General features: G+C 41.5%; 1 protein-coding gene across 10 annotated transcripts in view; it reads right to left on the minus strand.

The window, feature by feature from the left end:
* PHF14 (PHD finger protein 14) overlaps positions 1 to 17,933 on the minus strand; it is a 298,225-nt gene that overhangs the window by 174,886 nt on the left and 105,406 nt on the right. For all 10 annotated transcript variants that reach the window (XM_037890608.1, XM_027827236.2, XM_037890605.2 and 7 more), the window contains one exon: positions 4,240 to 4,408. In XM_037890608.1, the coding sequence (XP_037746536.1) occupies positions 4,240 to 4,408 (169 nt within the window). The remainder of the gene's footprint in view (positions 1 to 4,239; positions 4,409 to 17,933) is intronic.

The raw sequence follows: 17,933 nt of genomic DNA on the forward strand, positions 1-17,933 counted from the left end.
GCATGCGTACCTCAGTGCTTTAGTCCTTAAAAAAACAAAAAGAGTGCCAGAACTCCCTGGACCCAGCTCTCTGCTCTAGAAGGAGAGATGCCACCCAGCTCAATAACCTGGGCAGCCCAGGTAACTTAACCACCATCTCTCCTTTCAGAATGGGCCCAAAGTGGACCTGGAAGTGGAAGAAATGAAGGAGGCAAGCATGTCATTTCTTCTAACTGCCTCCTCCACCTCTTGTGGGCCTACTCCAGAGGAGAGATGGCAGCTCAGTTACCTTGGCCGCCCACATTACCAAGCTGTCATCTCTCCTTCTGAAGCAGGGACCAGGATCCAGAAAAAGTCTTATTTTTCTTTATTTGTTCCTTCTCTTTTGTCTTCCATATATTAACCCTGATATTTACCCAGAAAACTGTGAAGTTAATTTTCTTGCACTGATTTTCACCTTTTTTAAGTCTGTATATTTCTTGGGAAATTTTAAACAAAATAAAAACAAAAATGTAGGGCCTTGGATACTGGTCACTCTCAGGGACAGGTTTCTGCTCCAGATATCAGTGGTCTAATCAGGTATAGTAATTCCTGTATTTTTACCTTCCTACAAATGCACATTAGTTATTTCACACAGTAATAAGGTTTTTTTTAAGTTGATAATTAACAAGTGCTGTATATTACCTTCTTTATGTTGCATATACTGTCATCTTGCCCTTAGCAACAGCTAATTCAACATCACCACCACTTATATTGCAATGCTTGCGGGGTCCAATCAGGGATCAAGCCATCATTGTGCTAGGCACCGTACAAAGACACAACAAAAAGCCAGCCCCTGCCTGACATGTTGTTTTAATTACTACATACAAGGTCCTAGGCTCCGTGCTACACACATGGTATGGGAGATTTTCAATCATTTTTCAAACTGAGCTTAATGAATTGAAAAAAAAAAATCTGTAGGGAGTGGAAAAGGTAGAGGTGTGAAGGTCATGAAGTACATTATTTATGCTTTGTCAATAGTTTCACAGTTATATCTAATTAAGTGGGAAGCAGCTCCACTTCAACATCTAAATAAATATTAAATGTAATAAACCAATTATCATGACCAGATATTTTTTCTCCCTCATGCATGATCAGTCTTCAAAGGAGTGTTAAAATAGTTTAACATGAATAAAAAAAGAAAAGATGGACGCTAGGAGTTGATTCTCCTTGTTCCAAGGACAATTCTTTTTTTAAGATGTACAGTAGCTTCATGTCCACAGAAAGCATTATTCACATGATAACATCAACAAACCATCACAAGATGGGTAAGGCATCTGGTGAATCAACTTTAAAAATTTACAAAGAAGGAAATACGCAGTTTGTATTTGTTTGCCACAACAGCTTCACAGATTCAGTTTAAGACACTGTCTCCACTTCACAAGATTTTCTTCAAGGTTTATCCAACAGGACAGAAGTTAAAGATCAAATCACTGAGGCCAAGAATTGAGTCGACATGCATCAGAAATTACAATCTGTACTGAAAGGGCTCTGAGATAAAGTTGAAGATTAGCAAAATCAGAGTAGGAGGAATAACTGCTGAATTACCAGTATCTCCAAAAGCACGGAAAAGGGAAACAATTAAGTCTTAAAACTAAGAGATTACAGAATGGTGAAATTGGCCATGTGGTGTGAGATACTGAATGCATCACAGACTCTTAAACTTACATAATAGTAACATTCAAGGTCAACAATGACAAAGTTTCTTAGATTCTACACATGGTGTGGCAATACACACTACGAGGATATGATTTCTAAAGAGTACTAATGAGTTGTGCATTAACTGGTCTGTGTAGATCCTGCTGGTTCCCGAGGGCACTTTAACACACAACCAAGGATCTCAAAATGCATTGCAAACATTAATTAAACTTAGCCTCACCCTCATGAGGCTTAGCCACATTTTTCAGATGAGGAAACTGAGGAATAGTAAGATTAAATGATTCGGCAAAGCATCTGTCACAGCTTGAAACAAAAAACAAATCTCCCAGTTTTAGTTTTGTGCCTTTGCCACAAATCCATCTTTTCCCTCAGATAATCCATTTTTTCATGATGGTGTTCAGGATTTACAACCGTAATAGTCACCTGAGGGAGTGTGGAGAGGGGAATGAAAAATCTGATTCAGACTCCTCCCTGAGAATAGGAGCCACTACTCCTATGTCCTTTCATTGCTCGATTCTTTAAGCCTTATCACTTTAAAGCTTTCAAAACAAGGGTGACATTTTAAAAAAAATAAGATGATTTAATTTCATTAAGATGATTTCAAGAGCCTATCAGTCAGAAATGGAACTTTCCTTCAAGCTGAAGAAACTTTTATTTTCTTCCTATGCAAAGAGGTTCTTTGGTTTATTCATGTGGCCTCTCTTCCTGGCCTTGTCATTCCTACAGGCTGAACTGAATTAGCCCCTATGTCCTGAATGATTCTTAAAGTTCTTCCTAACTGCTGGAACAGGAAAGGAAAGCATTCCTTGGATTGGAGCTCAAAATTTTGACACCAGGTTCTGCAGGTCAAAAAACAATCCCAATGTGAAGATTCTGATGTGGATAAAAACTTCTAGCAATCGTAAGAATTCATAGCTTAACCACATCAAAGGTTAGCTGGACAACATAAGCAAAGCATAATGAGACTCCAAAGCAGATTGCTTTAAGAAAATCTAGTAACGTCATGTAATAAACAATGGATATGGCTAGTCTGAGATGGGGTAAGGGGGGAAGAGGCAGCGGTAGTTATTTTGGGTATAACTATTTGCAGATGAACCATAGTTCATATACAACCTAAGGGTCGCAGACGCCACGCAGCCCCAAACCTGACAGGTAAGAGACCAAAGGACTGTATTCTAGAAAAGATTATACCTTTGATTGTATTTATGGATATTTTCTCAAGTTCTCTGTTAATCTTGTTATGCAGTATTGTATTATAATGAAAAATCCAATAAAAGCCTTTAATTAGAAACATGTAGGAAAACAAATCTTGAAGGATCGGCGTACGGTGAGAAATGATAAGAGAATACAGTCACGATTAATAGTAGCTCCGCTTTCAAGGGAATGATCTACAGGCTTTTTGCTTTGCCAGTAAAAAAAAACAAAATTTCTGTTTATTAAAAGCATCCAATAATGGTTGCTTTTTTGTTCGTTTGTTTTTGGTGGGGGGGTTTTGAGAGCAGAAGCACTGCAAAGTATATTGTTAGACAGCACACTCTAAAGCACGTTAAAGCATATATAAAATTGTGCAAAATGGAACACATAGAGGTTCAAATGATAAATGATAAATATATAATGACATTACATAATATTTTTGAGACATACCAAAAATTTTTAAACTATTGTTTTTATCCCCGCTGCCATGGCTGTTAGAGGAATCCATTACACTAACTGTGAAAATCACATTTTTATAAACATACACACACACACACTCACACGTGCAAAATTAATCAATTAATTACCTTTTAATAATATAACGGGTAATATCAAATTGATTACTTTTGCAAAGTATCCTTTAGAACTTATCTCAAGTACTAAAGTATCGCTACTTCTTCTATTACCAAGTACTGTGAAGAACCAAGTTAAAATTATCTGTACAATGCAACTTTGACTATTTCTCACTTTAAAAAAAATAAAATATACCCAAGTGTATAAAATAAACCCAAGTGACAGCCCCTGACACCGAAGACCTCTGTCTCCCTTCAAGACAAGAAGTAGAAAAGGTGTAATCTTCTTCTTTATTATCTTAGAGAAACCACTGCTAGGGGGTAAAAATCATTTATTCTTTATGGCTATTCATTGAAACTGCCAAGCAGGATGACAAATCGTGCCAACTGTGGTGGGTTAGGTGACACAAATTGACTATTTCACATAGACCAGAGAACATCAGTCAAAACATAAAGATTTCTGGCTGTTACCTACTTGTGGTGAATTTTATTTTATTTGACTTGGCAACCTACAGTTTAAAGGGAAAGCTTGCTCTACCATTCTTTGAAGTACACAGTTACCAGCATTATTATTTTAGGTACTTCCTCAGAAGTCAAGTAAATCACCTTTTGAGACAAATAATTAAGTATCTAATAATCAGAGAAAATAGTTTTTACAACCATATTAGAATGTCATAGGTTGCCATTATTTAAATACAGGGCTAATTCATCATACCCTAAAGGTCCCAATTTTACAGATACTAAGCCAAATAATTATGAATATGATCTATTCAATGACAATTAAGATGTCATTTACCGTGTTTCTGATTGGAATCTTCTTTGGTTCTGGTGGCACATCCTGTGGAACAAATTTCACTGGTTCCTTAATTTGCCTCCTTGATCTCTTGGTCCCATCTGGTAAGGTTTCCATGGCAATATCTGCTTCCATGTCACTGCTGCCTGCCTGGTCACACTCGGAGCACTGCCTGGAAGAGAAAGATTTTATATGGACAACAGCAACCACAAAGCAAAAGTAAAATATTTTGGTAAAAATACAATACAAGAACAAAACAATTCCACAAAAATGTAAGGTAATTTTCTCAAAATAACAGATATTCAAGTAGCTGCCCTTGCCAGATACACAGCCTATTTTATTTATTTTTTCATGTCATTTAAGTCATTTGGGATCTAAACTCATTGGAAGCAATCTTTCATATTTAGAAAAGATATTTCTTCTGCTCTTTCACCATTTTTTAATCCTACCCCCATTGATCTTGAATCTATTCATTATTGTAGCTGCTGCAGCCTCTAATCTCTGCCAATGACACTGTGCGGAATTTGCTCTGCGTTGGCAACTTTTTCTGACAGACTCGCAAGAAGGGTTTCCTCTGAAAATCAATAGACCCTTTTAAAGATTGTGGACAATTCAATTCACACTAGATACATTTTTTTTAAAGTCCAGAAGACATTAAAAGACAAATGAAGTTGTATAGGCTGTGAAGTACATATTAGCAATTTTTTTTATATACAGATGAAAAACCCCTTGTTGTATTTCCAAAAAATTATAAATTCATGGTCAGAACTTCAAAAGTATGCAATTGTTAATATATGCTATTAACAAGCTTCATCAGAGAAAAGTCACAAGATGTGAAGTCATCTTCATATGTTCTCATATACAGAACAAAATAACACGTTTCATACCAAGATGTTCGGTCATAAATGCAGATGTTAACCTAATATATGGGATTGAAATTTCAAGTCTACCTGTTAATATCAGTGACATCAAATTAATTTTGAAATCCTTTTTTGATTATACTAAAATACATTGTTCAATGCATTTTACTGCAAATCCTATCAAAATCCTACCATCAGCAGCAATTTTTACATTTCCCAAAAACTGTATTTTAAATATTGGTTAATGAAAGTATTATAAATTTCCTGAAATAGTATGCCAACTATTAAATAATGAAATTTAAATTTTAAATTAGCATACAAACATTGAAAATAATTTAAACGAAGTAGCACAACTTGTTTCAGCAAGAAATAAAAATGTGTACTTTGTTATTAATTTATTAATATATATTTTATATGGTCTGAAGATAAGGAGCTGTGCTAACTTACCGCCTATAAAAAACAGAATTTTTGCAACACAATTCCAGGTTATAAAAAGTCAAATGAAATTTTCTTTTAAAAAATTAAATATTAAAAGCAAATGTTTAAAAACAAAATGTAACCATGGCATATTTACCGTAAATCACCTGGATGCTTCTTTTATCATGAGGAAAGGAAATGTTTACAAAGTTGAGCCTAAAACAGATTTAACAGAAACAGCTTTGCTGCTATGAATTTCAATGCAAACAAGGGCATTATTAAGTAATGTAAGCAACTGAAAAACATCAGTGCTATTGGGTTTTGAAAAGAGAACGCTGAACAATAATATATTTAATTCAAATACCAGTGCATTTTTAAATCAACAAAGCTGAATTACAGTAGATATGCCCCACATTATATTAAGACTCACAATGTAAAGAGACTCACATTTCTCTTACTAAAACATACATTAACAAACGTTGCTGTTTAATCTGTGATTTACACCAGTTCCCGTAGTTGGGGCACAAGAACATGAGTAGCTATTCCAATATAAAGCTAACTGCTCTGATATAAAGCAAACACATGTTTTCGTTGGCTTGGCGTTTGTATTTTCTAAAACTGGAAACATCCTGAGCATTAGCCTCAAATCATTTCTGGTCAGACCAGAAGACAAGCCAACAGACAGCACTGCCTACTTATTAGAGCACAGGTTGACGAGTCAGGAAAACATGTGATCTAATCCTACTTGGATAAAAGCTAACTGTATGAGATAAATTGTATTTCAGTAATACACATGTATTCCCAAGGAGTGTAGAGGCACAGACAAAGCAGAAGTCTTTATAAGACAGATCAAAAGGATGATCCAGCAGTTAGGCACTAGCTAGGGACTCAAAAGACGTGGGTTCAATTCCCTGCTCCATCACAGATTTCTTGTGTGACCTTTAGTCTTGCTGGGTTTCAGTTCCTCATTTGTAAAATGGGGATAACAGAACTTCTCTTCCTTACAGGGGTATTGTGGAGATAAATACACTAAAGATTGTCACATACTCAGATGCTATGGTAACAAGGGCCAAAAAGTACCTGAGATAGATTTATAAGAGACCTGTTACAAAAAAAATGAGCGTTGTAACTTTTATATCAGTGAAGAAGAACATCAAACTATCTAGTTGAGATTGTACATGACAAATTTGCAAAAAATGTACAGAGAACTTCTGAGCTAACTCTGGAATTGGTGGCACAAATGCCACTGCAGTCAGAACTAGGAAAAAGGCAAGTCACCTAACAAGAAGGTAGTGGAAGCTTGGTCTGAAAAGTAGCAAAGAAAAAAATTCAATGGGGGAAAATAGAAGCACAATAAATTGACTCTTAAATGCACTTAAGTCACTTGGCAGAAACATGGCCGATATGGCAAGGGAGAATACAGGACAGAGGTGGTTGGTCCAGACAGCACAAGTGTGCCTGCTGAAGCAAGAATCAAGGAGTTAGTCCAAGCGAAGGTAAATTATGCTTATTTCTTTGGATTTGTAATACTGAAGATGTTCCATACCTGTAATCACTTTGTTTGCTATTCTAATATATCTTTTTGGAGATAGAGCAGCCAGAACTACACACAATATTCTAGATGTGGCCATACCATGGATTTATCTGGTGGCATTATGATATTTTGTTTCTTATCTATCCCTTTCCTAATGGTTCCTAACATTCTGTTAACTTTTTTTGACTCCTGGTGCATATTTAGCAGATGTTTTCAAAGAACTACCCACGATGACTCCAAGATCTCTTTCTTGAGAGGTAACAGTTAATTTACACCCCATCATTGTATATGCAGGAATTTGATTATTTTTTCCAACATGCATTATTTTTTTTTATCAACATTGACTTTCATCCACCATTTTGTTGCCCAGTCACCCGGTTTTGTGGGATCAGTTTGTTATTCTTCGCATTCAGCTTTGGATCTAACTAACTTGAATAATTTTGTATCATCTGCAAACTTTGCCACCTCACTCTTTAACCCTTTTTCCAGATCATTTACAAATGTGTTTAATAGCACTGGTCTTAGTACAAATTCCTGGGGGACCCCACTATTTATTTCTCTCTTTTGTGAATGCTGGCCATTTATTCCTACCCTTTGTTTTCTATCTTTTAACCAGCTACTGTTCGATGAGAGGACCTTCCCGCTTATTCTATAACTGCTTACTATACCTAAAAGCCTTTGGTCAGAGACCTTGTCAAAGACTTTCTGAAAGTCCAAGTATACAGTACTGTGTATCCACCTGATCACCCTTGTCCTCGTGCTTGCTGACACTTCAAAGAATTCTAGTAGATTGAGGGGACACGTGTTCCCTTTACAAAAGCTGTATTGACTCTTCCAAAATATCGTGCTCATCTATCTGTCTGATAATTCTGTTCTTTATTATAGTTTAAACCAATTTGCCTGATACTGAAGTTCCCAGCCTGTAAATGCCAGCGTTGCCTCAGGAACCTTCTTTAAAAATCAGCATTAGTTAACTGCCAGTCATCTGGTGATAAAAGGCTGATTTAAGCAATAGGTTACATACTACAGTTAGTTTCTTCAGAACACTGGGCCGAATACCATCCGGTCCTGGTGACTTATTACTGTTTAATTTATCAATCTGTTCCAAAATCTCCTCAACTGACATCTCAAACTGGGACAGTTCCTCTGGTATGTCACCTAAAAGAAATGTATAAGTTGTGGGAATCTCCCTCACATCCTTTGCAGTGAAGACCAATGCAAAAGAATTCATTTAGCTTCTCCACAACAGCCTTGTCTTTCTTGGGTGCTCCTTTAGTTCCTTGATTGTCCAGTGATTGGCAGCCTTCCTGCTTCTCATTTACTTGAAAACAATTTTGCTGTTGTTTTTCATCTCTTTTATTTAATTGTGCTTCGAAGTGTTATTTGGCCTACCTAATTATACTTTTACACTTGACTTGCCAGAGTTTACGTTCTTTTCTCTTTTCCTCAGCCCTGGTCTACACTACGAGTCGAATTTAGCAGCGTTGGATCAATTTAACTCTGCACCCGTCCACACGACAAAGCCATTTTTGTTGACTTAAAGGGCTCTTAAAATTGATTTCTGTACTCCTCCCCGACGAGCGGCTTAGTGCTGAAATTGACATCGCCAGGTCGAATTTGGAGTAGTGTGGATGCAATTCGACGGTACTGGCCTCTGGGAGCTATCCCAGAGTGCTCCATTGTGACCGCTCTGGACAGCACTTTCAACTCAGATCCACAAGGCAGGTACACAGGAAAAGCACCAGGAACTTTTGAATTTCATTTCCTGTTTGGCCAGCGTGGCGAGCACATCAGCAGAGGTGACCATGCAGTCCCAGAATCGAAAAAGAGCTCCAGCATGGACCGAACAGGAGACATTGGATCTAATCGCTGTATGTGGAGATGAATCCGTGCTATCAGAACTCCATTCCAAAAGATGAAATGCCAAAATATTTGAAAAAATCTCCAAGGGCATGATGGACAGAGGCTATAACAGGGACCCACAGCAGTGCCACGTGAAAATTAAAGAGCTGAGGCAAGCCTACCAAAAAACCACACAGCCAAATGGCCTCTCCGGGTCAGACCACCAGACATGCCACTTCTATGATGAGCTGCATGCAATTCTAGGGGGTGCCCCTACCACTACTCCACCCCTGTAAGTGGACTCCTGCAAGGAGGGAGTCTCACACAACAGGGATGAGGATTTTGGGAACAATGAAGATGATGAGGAGGCAGAGGATGAAACCATTCTCCCCGATAGCCAGGAACTGTTTATCACCCTGGAGCCAATACCCTCCCAACCCGGGCTCCCAGACCATGAAGCCAGAGAAGGCACCTCCGGTGAGTGTACCTTTGTAAATATAACACATGGTTTAAAAGCAAGCGTGTTTAATGATTAATTTGCCCTGAAGACTTGGGATGCATTCGCGGCCAGTACAGCTACTGGAAAAATCTGTTAACGTGTCTGGGGATGGAGCGTACTCCCAACGCTTTTGCAAAAGGTTTCTGGGGAGGGCAGCCTTATTCCGTCCTCCATGGTAGGACACTTTACCACGCCAGGCCAGTAGCACGTAGTCTGGAGTCACTGCATAACAAAGCATGGCAGTGTATGGTCCCGGTGTCTCTCTGTGTTATCCTCAGGAGAGTGATATCATTCATGGTCACCTGATTGAAATAGGGGAATTTTATTAAGGGGACATTCAGAGGTGGCCGTTCCTGCTGAGCTGTTTGCCTGCGGCTGAAAAGAAATCATCCCTGCTGTTAGCACGCGGTGGGGGGAGGGGTGAAGCAATCATCCCAGAGAATTGGGGGGGGGGCGGGGGGTGGTTAGTTGGGTTTGTGCTGCACGTTAACCTGAAAACAGCAGCCCCTCCTTTTAAATGGACAACCCATTTTAAATGGACAACCCAAAGGGTGCGTGGGATGGGAAATGAGGGTGCTGCTGTTTGAAACCATTCCCACGTGTTATGAAGGTGCTATGTAATGTTAACAGCTTGGTTCACCGTGAAAGAGTCTACCCATTGTTCTCTAAAATGTGTCTTTTTAAATACTACTCTCCCTTTTTTTCCTCCCGCAGCTGCACGTTTCAACGCTCCCCCTATCATCTGCATCCCAGAGGCTAGCGCAGATAAGAAGGCAAAAAAAATGCACTTGCGATGAAATGTTCTCTGAGCTCACATAGTCCTCCCGCACTGAAAGAGCTCAGGAGAATGCGTGGAGGCAAACAATGGCAGAGTTCGGGAAAGCAGAAAATGAACACGAGGACAGGAGGGATAAGCAAGAGGAGAGGTGACGGCAGCATGATGAGAGGAGGCAGGATGCAATGCTGAGGCTACTGGAGGATCAAACTGATATGCTCCGGTGCGTGCTTGAGGTGCAGGAAAGGCAGCAGGAGCATAGACCACAGCTGCAGCCCCTGTGTAACCGCCCACCCTCCTCCCCAAGTTCCATAGCCTCCTCACCCAGACGCCAAGAACACGGGGGGTTGGGGGGATTCTCCGGGCACCCAACTACTCCACCCCAGAGGACTGCCCAAGCAACAGAAGGCTGGCATTCAGTAAGTTTTGAAGTGCAATGTGGCCTTGTCCTTCCCTCCTCCCCCACCCCTCCCGGGCTACCTTGGCAGTTATCCCCCTATTTGTGTGACGAATTAATAAAGAATGCATGAATTTGAAACAACAATGACTTTATTGCCTCTGCAAGCGGCGATTGACGGGGGGAGGGTGGTTGGTTTACAGGGGAGTAGAGTGAACCAAAGGGGCAGGTTTCCATGAAGGAAAAACAAACAGAACTGTCACACCGTAGCCTGGTCAGCCATTAAACTGGTTTTCAAAACTTCTCTGATGTACAGTGCACCCTGCTGTGCTCTTCTAACTGCCCTGGTGTCTGGCTGCGCGTAATCAGCTGCCAGACAATTTGCCTCAACCTCCCACCCCACCATAAACGTCTCCCCCTTACTCTCACAGAGATTGTGGAGCACACAGCAAGCAGCAATAACAATGGGAATATTGGTTTCACTGAGGTCTAACCGAGTCAGTAAACTGTGCCAGGGCACTTTTAAACATCCAAATGCACATTCTACCACCATTCTGCACTTGCTCAGCCTGTACTTGAACAGCTCCTGACTACTGTCCAGGGTGCCTGTGTACGGCTTCATAAGCCATGGCATTAAGGGGTAGGCTGGGTTCCCAAGGATAACTATAGGCATTTCAACATCCCCAATGGTTATTTTCTGGTTTGGGATGTAAATCCCTTCCTGCAGCTGTTAAAACAGACCAGAGTGCCTGAAGATGCGAGCATCATGTACCTTTCCCAGCCATCCCACATTGACCACCAGTCACTGACCACCAGTGCTTGCAGCACCATTGAAAAGTACCCCTTGCGGTTTATGAACTGGCTGCCAAGGGGGTCCAGTCCCAAGATAGGGATATGCATTCCATCTATCACCCCACCACAGTTAGGGAATTCCATTGCAGAAAAGCCATCCACTATGACCTGCACATTTCCCAGAGTCACTACCTTTGATAGCAGCAGCTCAATGATTGTGTTAGCTACTTGGATCACAGCAACCTCCACAGTAGATTTGCCCACTCCAAATTGATTCCTGACTGACGGGTAATTGTCTGGCATTGCAAGCTTCCACAGAGCTATCGCCACTCGCTTGTGAACTGTGAGTAGTGCTCTCATCTTGAAAAGCAAGTCACAAAGTTCCATGAAAGTGCCACTGGGAATCATCCCAGACCTGCAACACTATGTAGTCCCACCAGTCTGTGCTTGTTTCCCGGGCCCAGAATCGGCGTTCCACGGCATGAGCCTGCCCCATTGCCACCAGGATGTCCAAATTGCCAGGGCCCGTACTTTGAGAGAAGTCTGTGTCCATGTCCTCATTACTCTCGTCACCGCGCTGCCGTCGCCTCCTCGCCTGCTTTTGCAGGTTCTGGTTCTGCACACACTGCAGGATAATGCGCAAGGTGTTTACAATGCTCATAACTGCCAGGGTGATCTGAGATGGCTCCACGCTTACCGTGGTATGGCGTCTGCAGGAGAGCAGAGTTGTAGCAGAAGCAGTGGATGACGATGGTTAGCAGGCCTACTGCACCATCCGTTGCCAGCAGCACTAGGACACAACAGCAGCGGTGTCGGTGAGCTGAGCGGGCTGCACGCTTGCCGTGGTATGGCATCTGCAGCAGAGCAGCGTTGCAGCGGAAGCGGTGGATGACGATGGTTTGCTGTCCTACTGCACCGTCTGCTGAAAGCAGTATGGCGTCCGCACGGAAAAAAGGCGTGAAACGATTGTCTGCCATTGCTTTCACGGAGGGAGGGGTGACTGATGACATGTACCCAAAACCACCCGCGACAATGTTTTGCCCCGTCAAGCATTGAGAGCTTAACCCAGAATTCCAGTGGGTGGCGGAGACTGCGAGAACTGTGGGATAGCTACCCACAGTGCAACGCTCTGAAAGTCGACGCTCTCCAAAGTGCTGTGGATGCACTCTGCCAACTTAATGCGCTTAGTGGGGACACACACAATCAACTGTATAAAATCGCTTCTATAAAAATCGAGTTCTATAAATTTGACCTAATTTCGTAGTGTAGACATACCCTCAAACAGATTTGACTTCCTATTTTTGAAGAATGCTTTTTTGCCTCTACTCACCTCTTTAAGTCTGCTTTTTAGCCAGGGTAGCATTTATTTGGTCTTCTTATTTTTTTTTCTAAAGATTATTACTACATTTGACTTTATTCTTTCTTTCACAGATAGCACCACTCCCCCAACAGTGTGACCTACTCTTTCTTGTATATTTTGTACCATGTGTGACAGAACCCTATGAGACACTTTCCTACACTTTGTACCCTGTGTGACACTGTAATATTTTTTGTACAAGGCAAGTCTTGTGAGGTATCATTTAAAAACTCATAATTTGCTGGTTACTATTGTCCTGGTAAAATATGTGTGCCAACATTGTATGTGAAGTTATAAGATTCCAGTATATGCTGTTATTAACGCCACAACCCTGCCCAGACAGAAGTTGTCGATCAGGTGTGTGCTTAAGAAAGGAATGTGTGCTTGCCTTAATTTGCATTTAAGCAGTAAAAAAGTCATCAAACAGTCAGGGAGATAAACGAAGTTCAAACAGTTGAATAAACAGCAGGGAATATCCTTCCACACAGCCTCTTTGGCTCCTGGTTTTCAGCTGGAAATATTTTTCAAGAGGGAGTCTGAAATTATAAAAAGGAGGGACAAACACTCCAAAGCACCCCCCTCTCTCTTTTTGCCCATTCATTCACTGCACCTAAAGAGACAAAGGAAGCAGCCACTGGATTCTGGGGGAGTGGTCCTGACCTCAAGAGTCTGGTCAGTAAGATTGCTTAAAGCATGTGATGAGAAAACTTTTCTTTGAATCTAATGTAGTTTTTGTTAAGTTAGGCACCAGTAAATGTTTTATCTTTATTTTTCTTGTAATTATTTCTGACTTTTATGCCTCATTACTTGTACTCACTTCAAATCTATATCTTTGTAGTTAATAAACTTATTTTATCTAATCCAGTGTGTTCAAGTTCAAATGTCTGAGTAACTACATTTGGTAACAAGTTGTGTGCATACTCCATTACAGGAATAATAGACTCAATATATTTGTACGGTCCAGGAGAGGGTGGGGCAATACAGGATATATGTTTCTAGGGGGAAATTTGGGACTGGATGTGCATTGGGGTCACCGGCAGCATAATAAGGCTAATAAGAGCCAAGTTGTAGCTGGCTGGCTGAAGCACAAATACACACATAACTAGGAGCGACTTACATGCTGGAGGCTGTAAGCAGTCCAGCAGGAGATTACAGGAGCAAGGCACTGTTAAGGGCACCCCAGGTCACAGGGTCGGGGGGGACACAGCTACTCTGTAGTCAGGATTGTACCCGAGTATGTCAGACCCTGGCATTATCATGTCCCACTGATTATCATCATTCCACCAAGTTTCTGTGATGCCTATTATATCAACATCCTCATTTAATACAAGCAATTCAAGTTCACCCATCTTAGTACTGAGACTTTTAACATTTGTATACAAACACTTATAAAATTTGCTAATATTTAGTTGTCTACCTTCATGTGATATAATTGAATGTAATTGAATTATTTTTCACTTGAGTGTTTTTCTTCAGTGCCTACCAACTATCAATTTCTATTCCATCCTCTTGACTAGGATATAGAGTATTCCCCTTTAACAAATCTTCTCATTTGGTATCACAAGCCCCCTAGAAATCTTACAAAGGAAAATTAGCGAGATTTTGCAAGTCTTAGAGGAAGAGGATCTTTATATGGATGACAGTTTTAGTTCATTAGAAGTAAAAGTGGTCTCTCATGCTGGACTATATATGAACTATGTATGGACTATGTATATGCAGAAGCAGGGAAAGAAAGCTATCCACACGGAGAGCATTAACACCATGTGTGGAATCTCAGTAGGCATTAGGAAGCCATGGTACGACTTGTCAGTCAGCCAGGAAAGAAATGTCTCAAAGAGGCCAGATTGGACATAAGGGGAGAGGTGCCTGTTGAGCACAACTGTTCCTCCATCTCCTCCCACAAAGAATTGTTATAGGTGTGATTTAGGGAGCTCCCACTTAGATCAAAATGTCCTCTACTTTTTTCCAGTTATTTGCTAATACATAGGGGAAAACAGAACCCCTCCTATCATTCCTGATGAAGAAAGCAGACACAATACTCTCCTGACCTAGGAGCATGAGGACCCCCCTTACTGTCTACAAACACACTTCTTGACAACTGGGGTAGGAGAAATGCTGTACACCCATACTCAAAGGTCAGTATTGTTTTTATTTGAGCACTGGAATCTCCATCCCTGGAGGTGGGAAGGAGGAGAGAGAAGAAATTGAGAGAGAAGTTGCAGTGGGGAGATTTAGGTTGGATATTAGGAAAAACTTTTTCACTAGGAGGGTGGGGAAACACTGGAATGCGTTACCTAGGGAGGTGGTGGAATCTCCTTCCTTAGAAGTTTTTAAGGTCAGGCTTGACAAAGCCCTGGCTGGGATGATTTAATTGGGGATCGGTCCTGCTTTGAGCAGGGGGTTGGACTAGATGACCTCCTGAGGTCCCTTCCAACCCTGATATTCTATAATTTTATGATTCTATGATTAAGAGAGTTTCAGTGCATGGAAACCAGAGCCCATTCCCATAGATCTACAACAACTCAGTGCTTATTTCTTATTAGCTTTGTGCAATGGACCTGCCAGATTTCTGAAGAGATTAGACTACTGAAAATCACCAAATTCAGCTCTATGGAATTCACCCATTCAAGAAGAGAACATATTTTTGGCCATAGGTAAGTGGTAATAATGTTATTGAATCTTTTAAAATTCTGCCACATTATTTCACCTCAATGAACTGATCTGTCACAGATCTAACATTCTAGGAAACTTCCTGCAATTCATATTTCTTCACTTTATTTTGAATAGTTTTATACTAAATCCCATATGAATAGTCAAAAAGTATAGAATCATCGAATCATAGAAGATTAGGGTTGGAAGAGACCTCAGGAGGTCATCTAGTCCAACCCCCTGCTCGAAGCAGGACCAATACAAACTAAATCATCCCAGCCAGGGCTTTGTCAAGCCAGGCCTTAAAAACCTCTAAGAATGGAGATTCCACCACCTCCTAGGTAAACCTTCCAGTGCTTCACCACCCTCCTAGTGAAATAGTTTTTCCTAATATCCAACCTAGACCTCCCACACTGCAACTTGAGACCATTGCTCCTTGTTCTGTCATCTGCCATCACTGAGAACAATCCAGCTCCATCCTCTTTGGAACCCTCCTTCAGGTAGTTGAAGGCTGCTATTAAATCCACCCTCACTCTTCTCTTCTCCAGACTAAATAAGCCCAGATCCCTCAGCCTCTCCTCTCATATGCCCCAGCCCCCTAATCATTTTAGTTGCCCTCCGCTGGACTCTCTCCAATTTGTCCACATCCTTTCTGTAGTGGGGGGCCCAAAACTGGACACAATACTCCAGATGTGGCCTCACCAGTGCCAAATAGAGGGAAATAATCACTTCCCTCAATCTGCGGGAAATGCTCCCACTAATGCAGCCCAATATATGTTAGCCTTCTTGGCAAAATGTTAGCCTTCTTGGCAAAAAGGGCACATTGTTGACTCATTTCCAGCTTCTCATCCACTGTAATCCCCAGGTCCTTTTCTGCAGAACTGCCACTTAGCCAGCCTGTAGCAGTGCATGGGATTCTTCCAACTTAAGTGCAGGACTCTGCACTTGTCCTTGTTGAACGTCATCAGATTTCTTTTGGACCAATTCTTCAATCTGTGTAGGTCACTATAGACCCTATCCCTACCCCTCCAGTGTATCTAACTCTCCCCCCAGCTTAGTGTCATCTGCAAACTTGCTGAGGGTGAAATCCATACCATCAGCCAGATCATTAAGGAAGATGTTGAAGAAAACCAGCCCCAGGATAGACCCCTGGGGCACTCTGCTTGATACCAGCTGCCAACGAGACATTGAGCCGTTGATCAATACCCGTTGAGCCAGCTTTTTATCCACCTTATAGTCCATTCATCCAATCCATACTTCTTTAATTTGCTGGCAAGAATACTGTGGGAGACCATATCAAAAGCTTTGTTAAAGTCAAGGTATATCACATCCACTGCTTTCCCCATATCCACAGAGCCAATTATCTCATCACAGAAAGCAATCAGGTTGGTCAGGCATGACTTGCTCTTGGTGAATCCATGTTGACTGTTCCTGATCACCTTCCTCTCCTCCACGTGCTTCAAAATGAATTCCTTGAGCACCTGCTTCATGATTTTTCCAGGGACGGAGGTGAGGCTGACCGATCTGTAATTCCTTGGATTCTCCTTCTACCGTTTTAAAAGATGAGCACTATATTTGCCTTCTTCAAAAAGTCCGGGACCTCCCACAATTGCCATGAGTTTTCAGCGGCTCTGCAATCACATCAGCCAACTCCCTCAGCATCCTCAGATGCACTGCACCCAGCGCCATGGACTTTCAAAATAGTACTTACCTGTTTTTCCACCACTGAGGGATGCTCACCTCCTCCCCATACTATACTGCCCAGTGCAACAATCTGGGAGCTGACCTTGAAGACTGAGGCAAAAAAAGCATTGAGTACTTCAGCTTTTTCCACATCATCTGTCACTATGTTGCCTCCCCCATTCAGTAAGGATCACACACTTTCCCTGACCTTCTTCTTGTTGCTAACTTACCTAAGGTGTAGAAACCCTTCTTGTTACCCTTCACATCCCTTGCTAGCTGCAACTCCAATTGTGCCTTGGCCTTCCTGATTACATCCCTGCGTGCTCAAGCAATATCTTTATACTCCTCCCTAGTCGTCTGTCCAAGTTTCCACTTCTTGTAAGTTTCCTTTTTGTGTTTAAGCTCACCAAAGATTTCTCTATTAAACCAAGCTGGTCGCCTGCCATATTTGCTATTCTTTCTGCACATCAGGATGGTTTGTTCCTGCACCCTCAATAAGGCTTCTTTAAAATACAGCCAGATCTCCTGGACTCCATTTCCTCTCATATTAGCCGCGTAGGGGATCCTGCCCATCGGTTCCCTGAGGAAGTCAAAGTCTGCTTTTCTGAAGTCTAGGGTCTGTATTCTGCTGCTCTTCCTTTCTTCCTTTTGTCAGGATCCTGAACTCAACCATCTCATGATCACTGCTGCCGAGGTTGCCACCCACTTCTACTTCCCTTACCAATTCTTCCCTGTTTGTGAGCAGTAGGTCAAGAGGAGCATGGCCCCTAGTTGGTTCCTCCAGCACTTGCACCAGGAAGTTGTCCTCATCATTCTCCAAAAACTTCCTGGATTGTCTGTGCACTGATGTATTGCTCTCCCAGCAGATGTCAGGGTGATTGGCGTCCCCCAT

This window comes from Chelonia mydas, chromosome 2 (genome assembly GCF_015237465.2).
Source record: "Chelonia mydas isolate rCheMyd1 chromosome 2, rCheMyd1.pri.v2, whole genome shotgun sequence".
Lineage (NCBI taxonomy): Eukaryota > Metazoa > Chordata > Testudines > Cheloniidae > Chelonia > Chelonia mydas.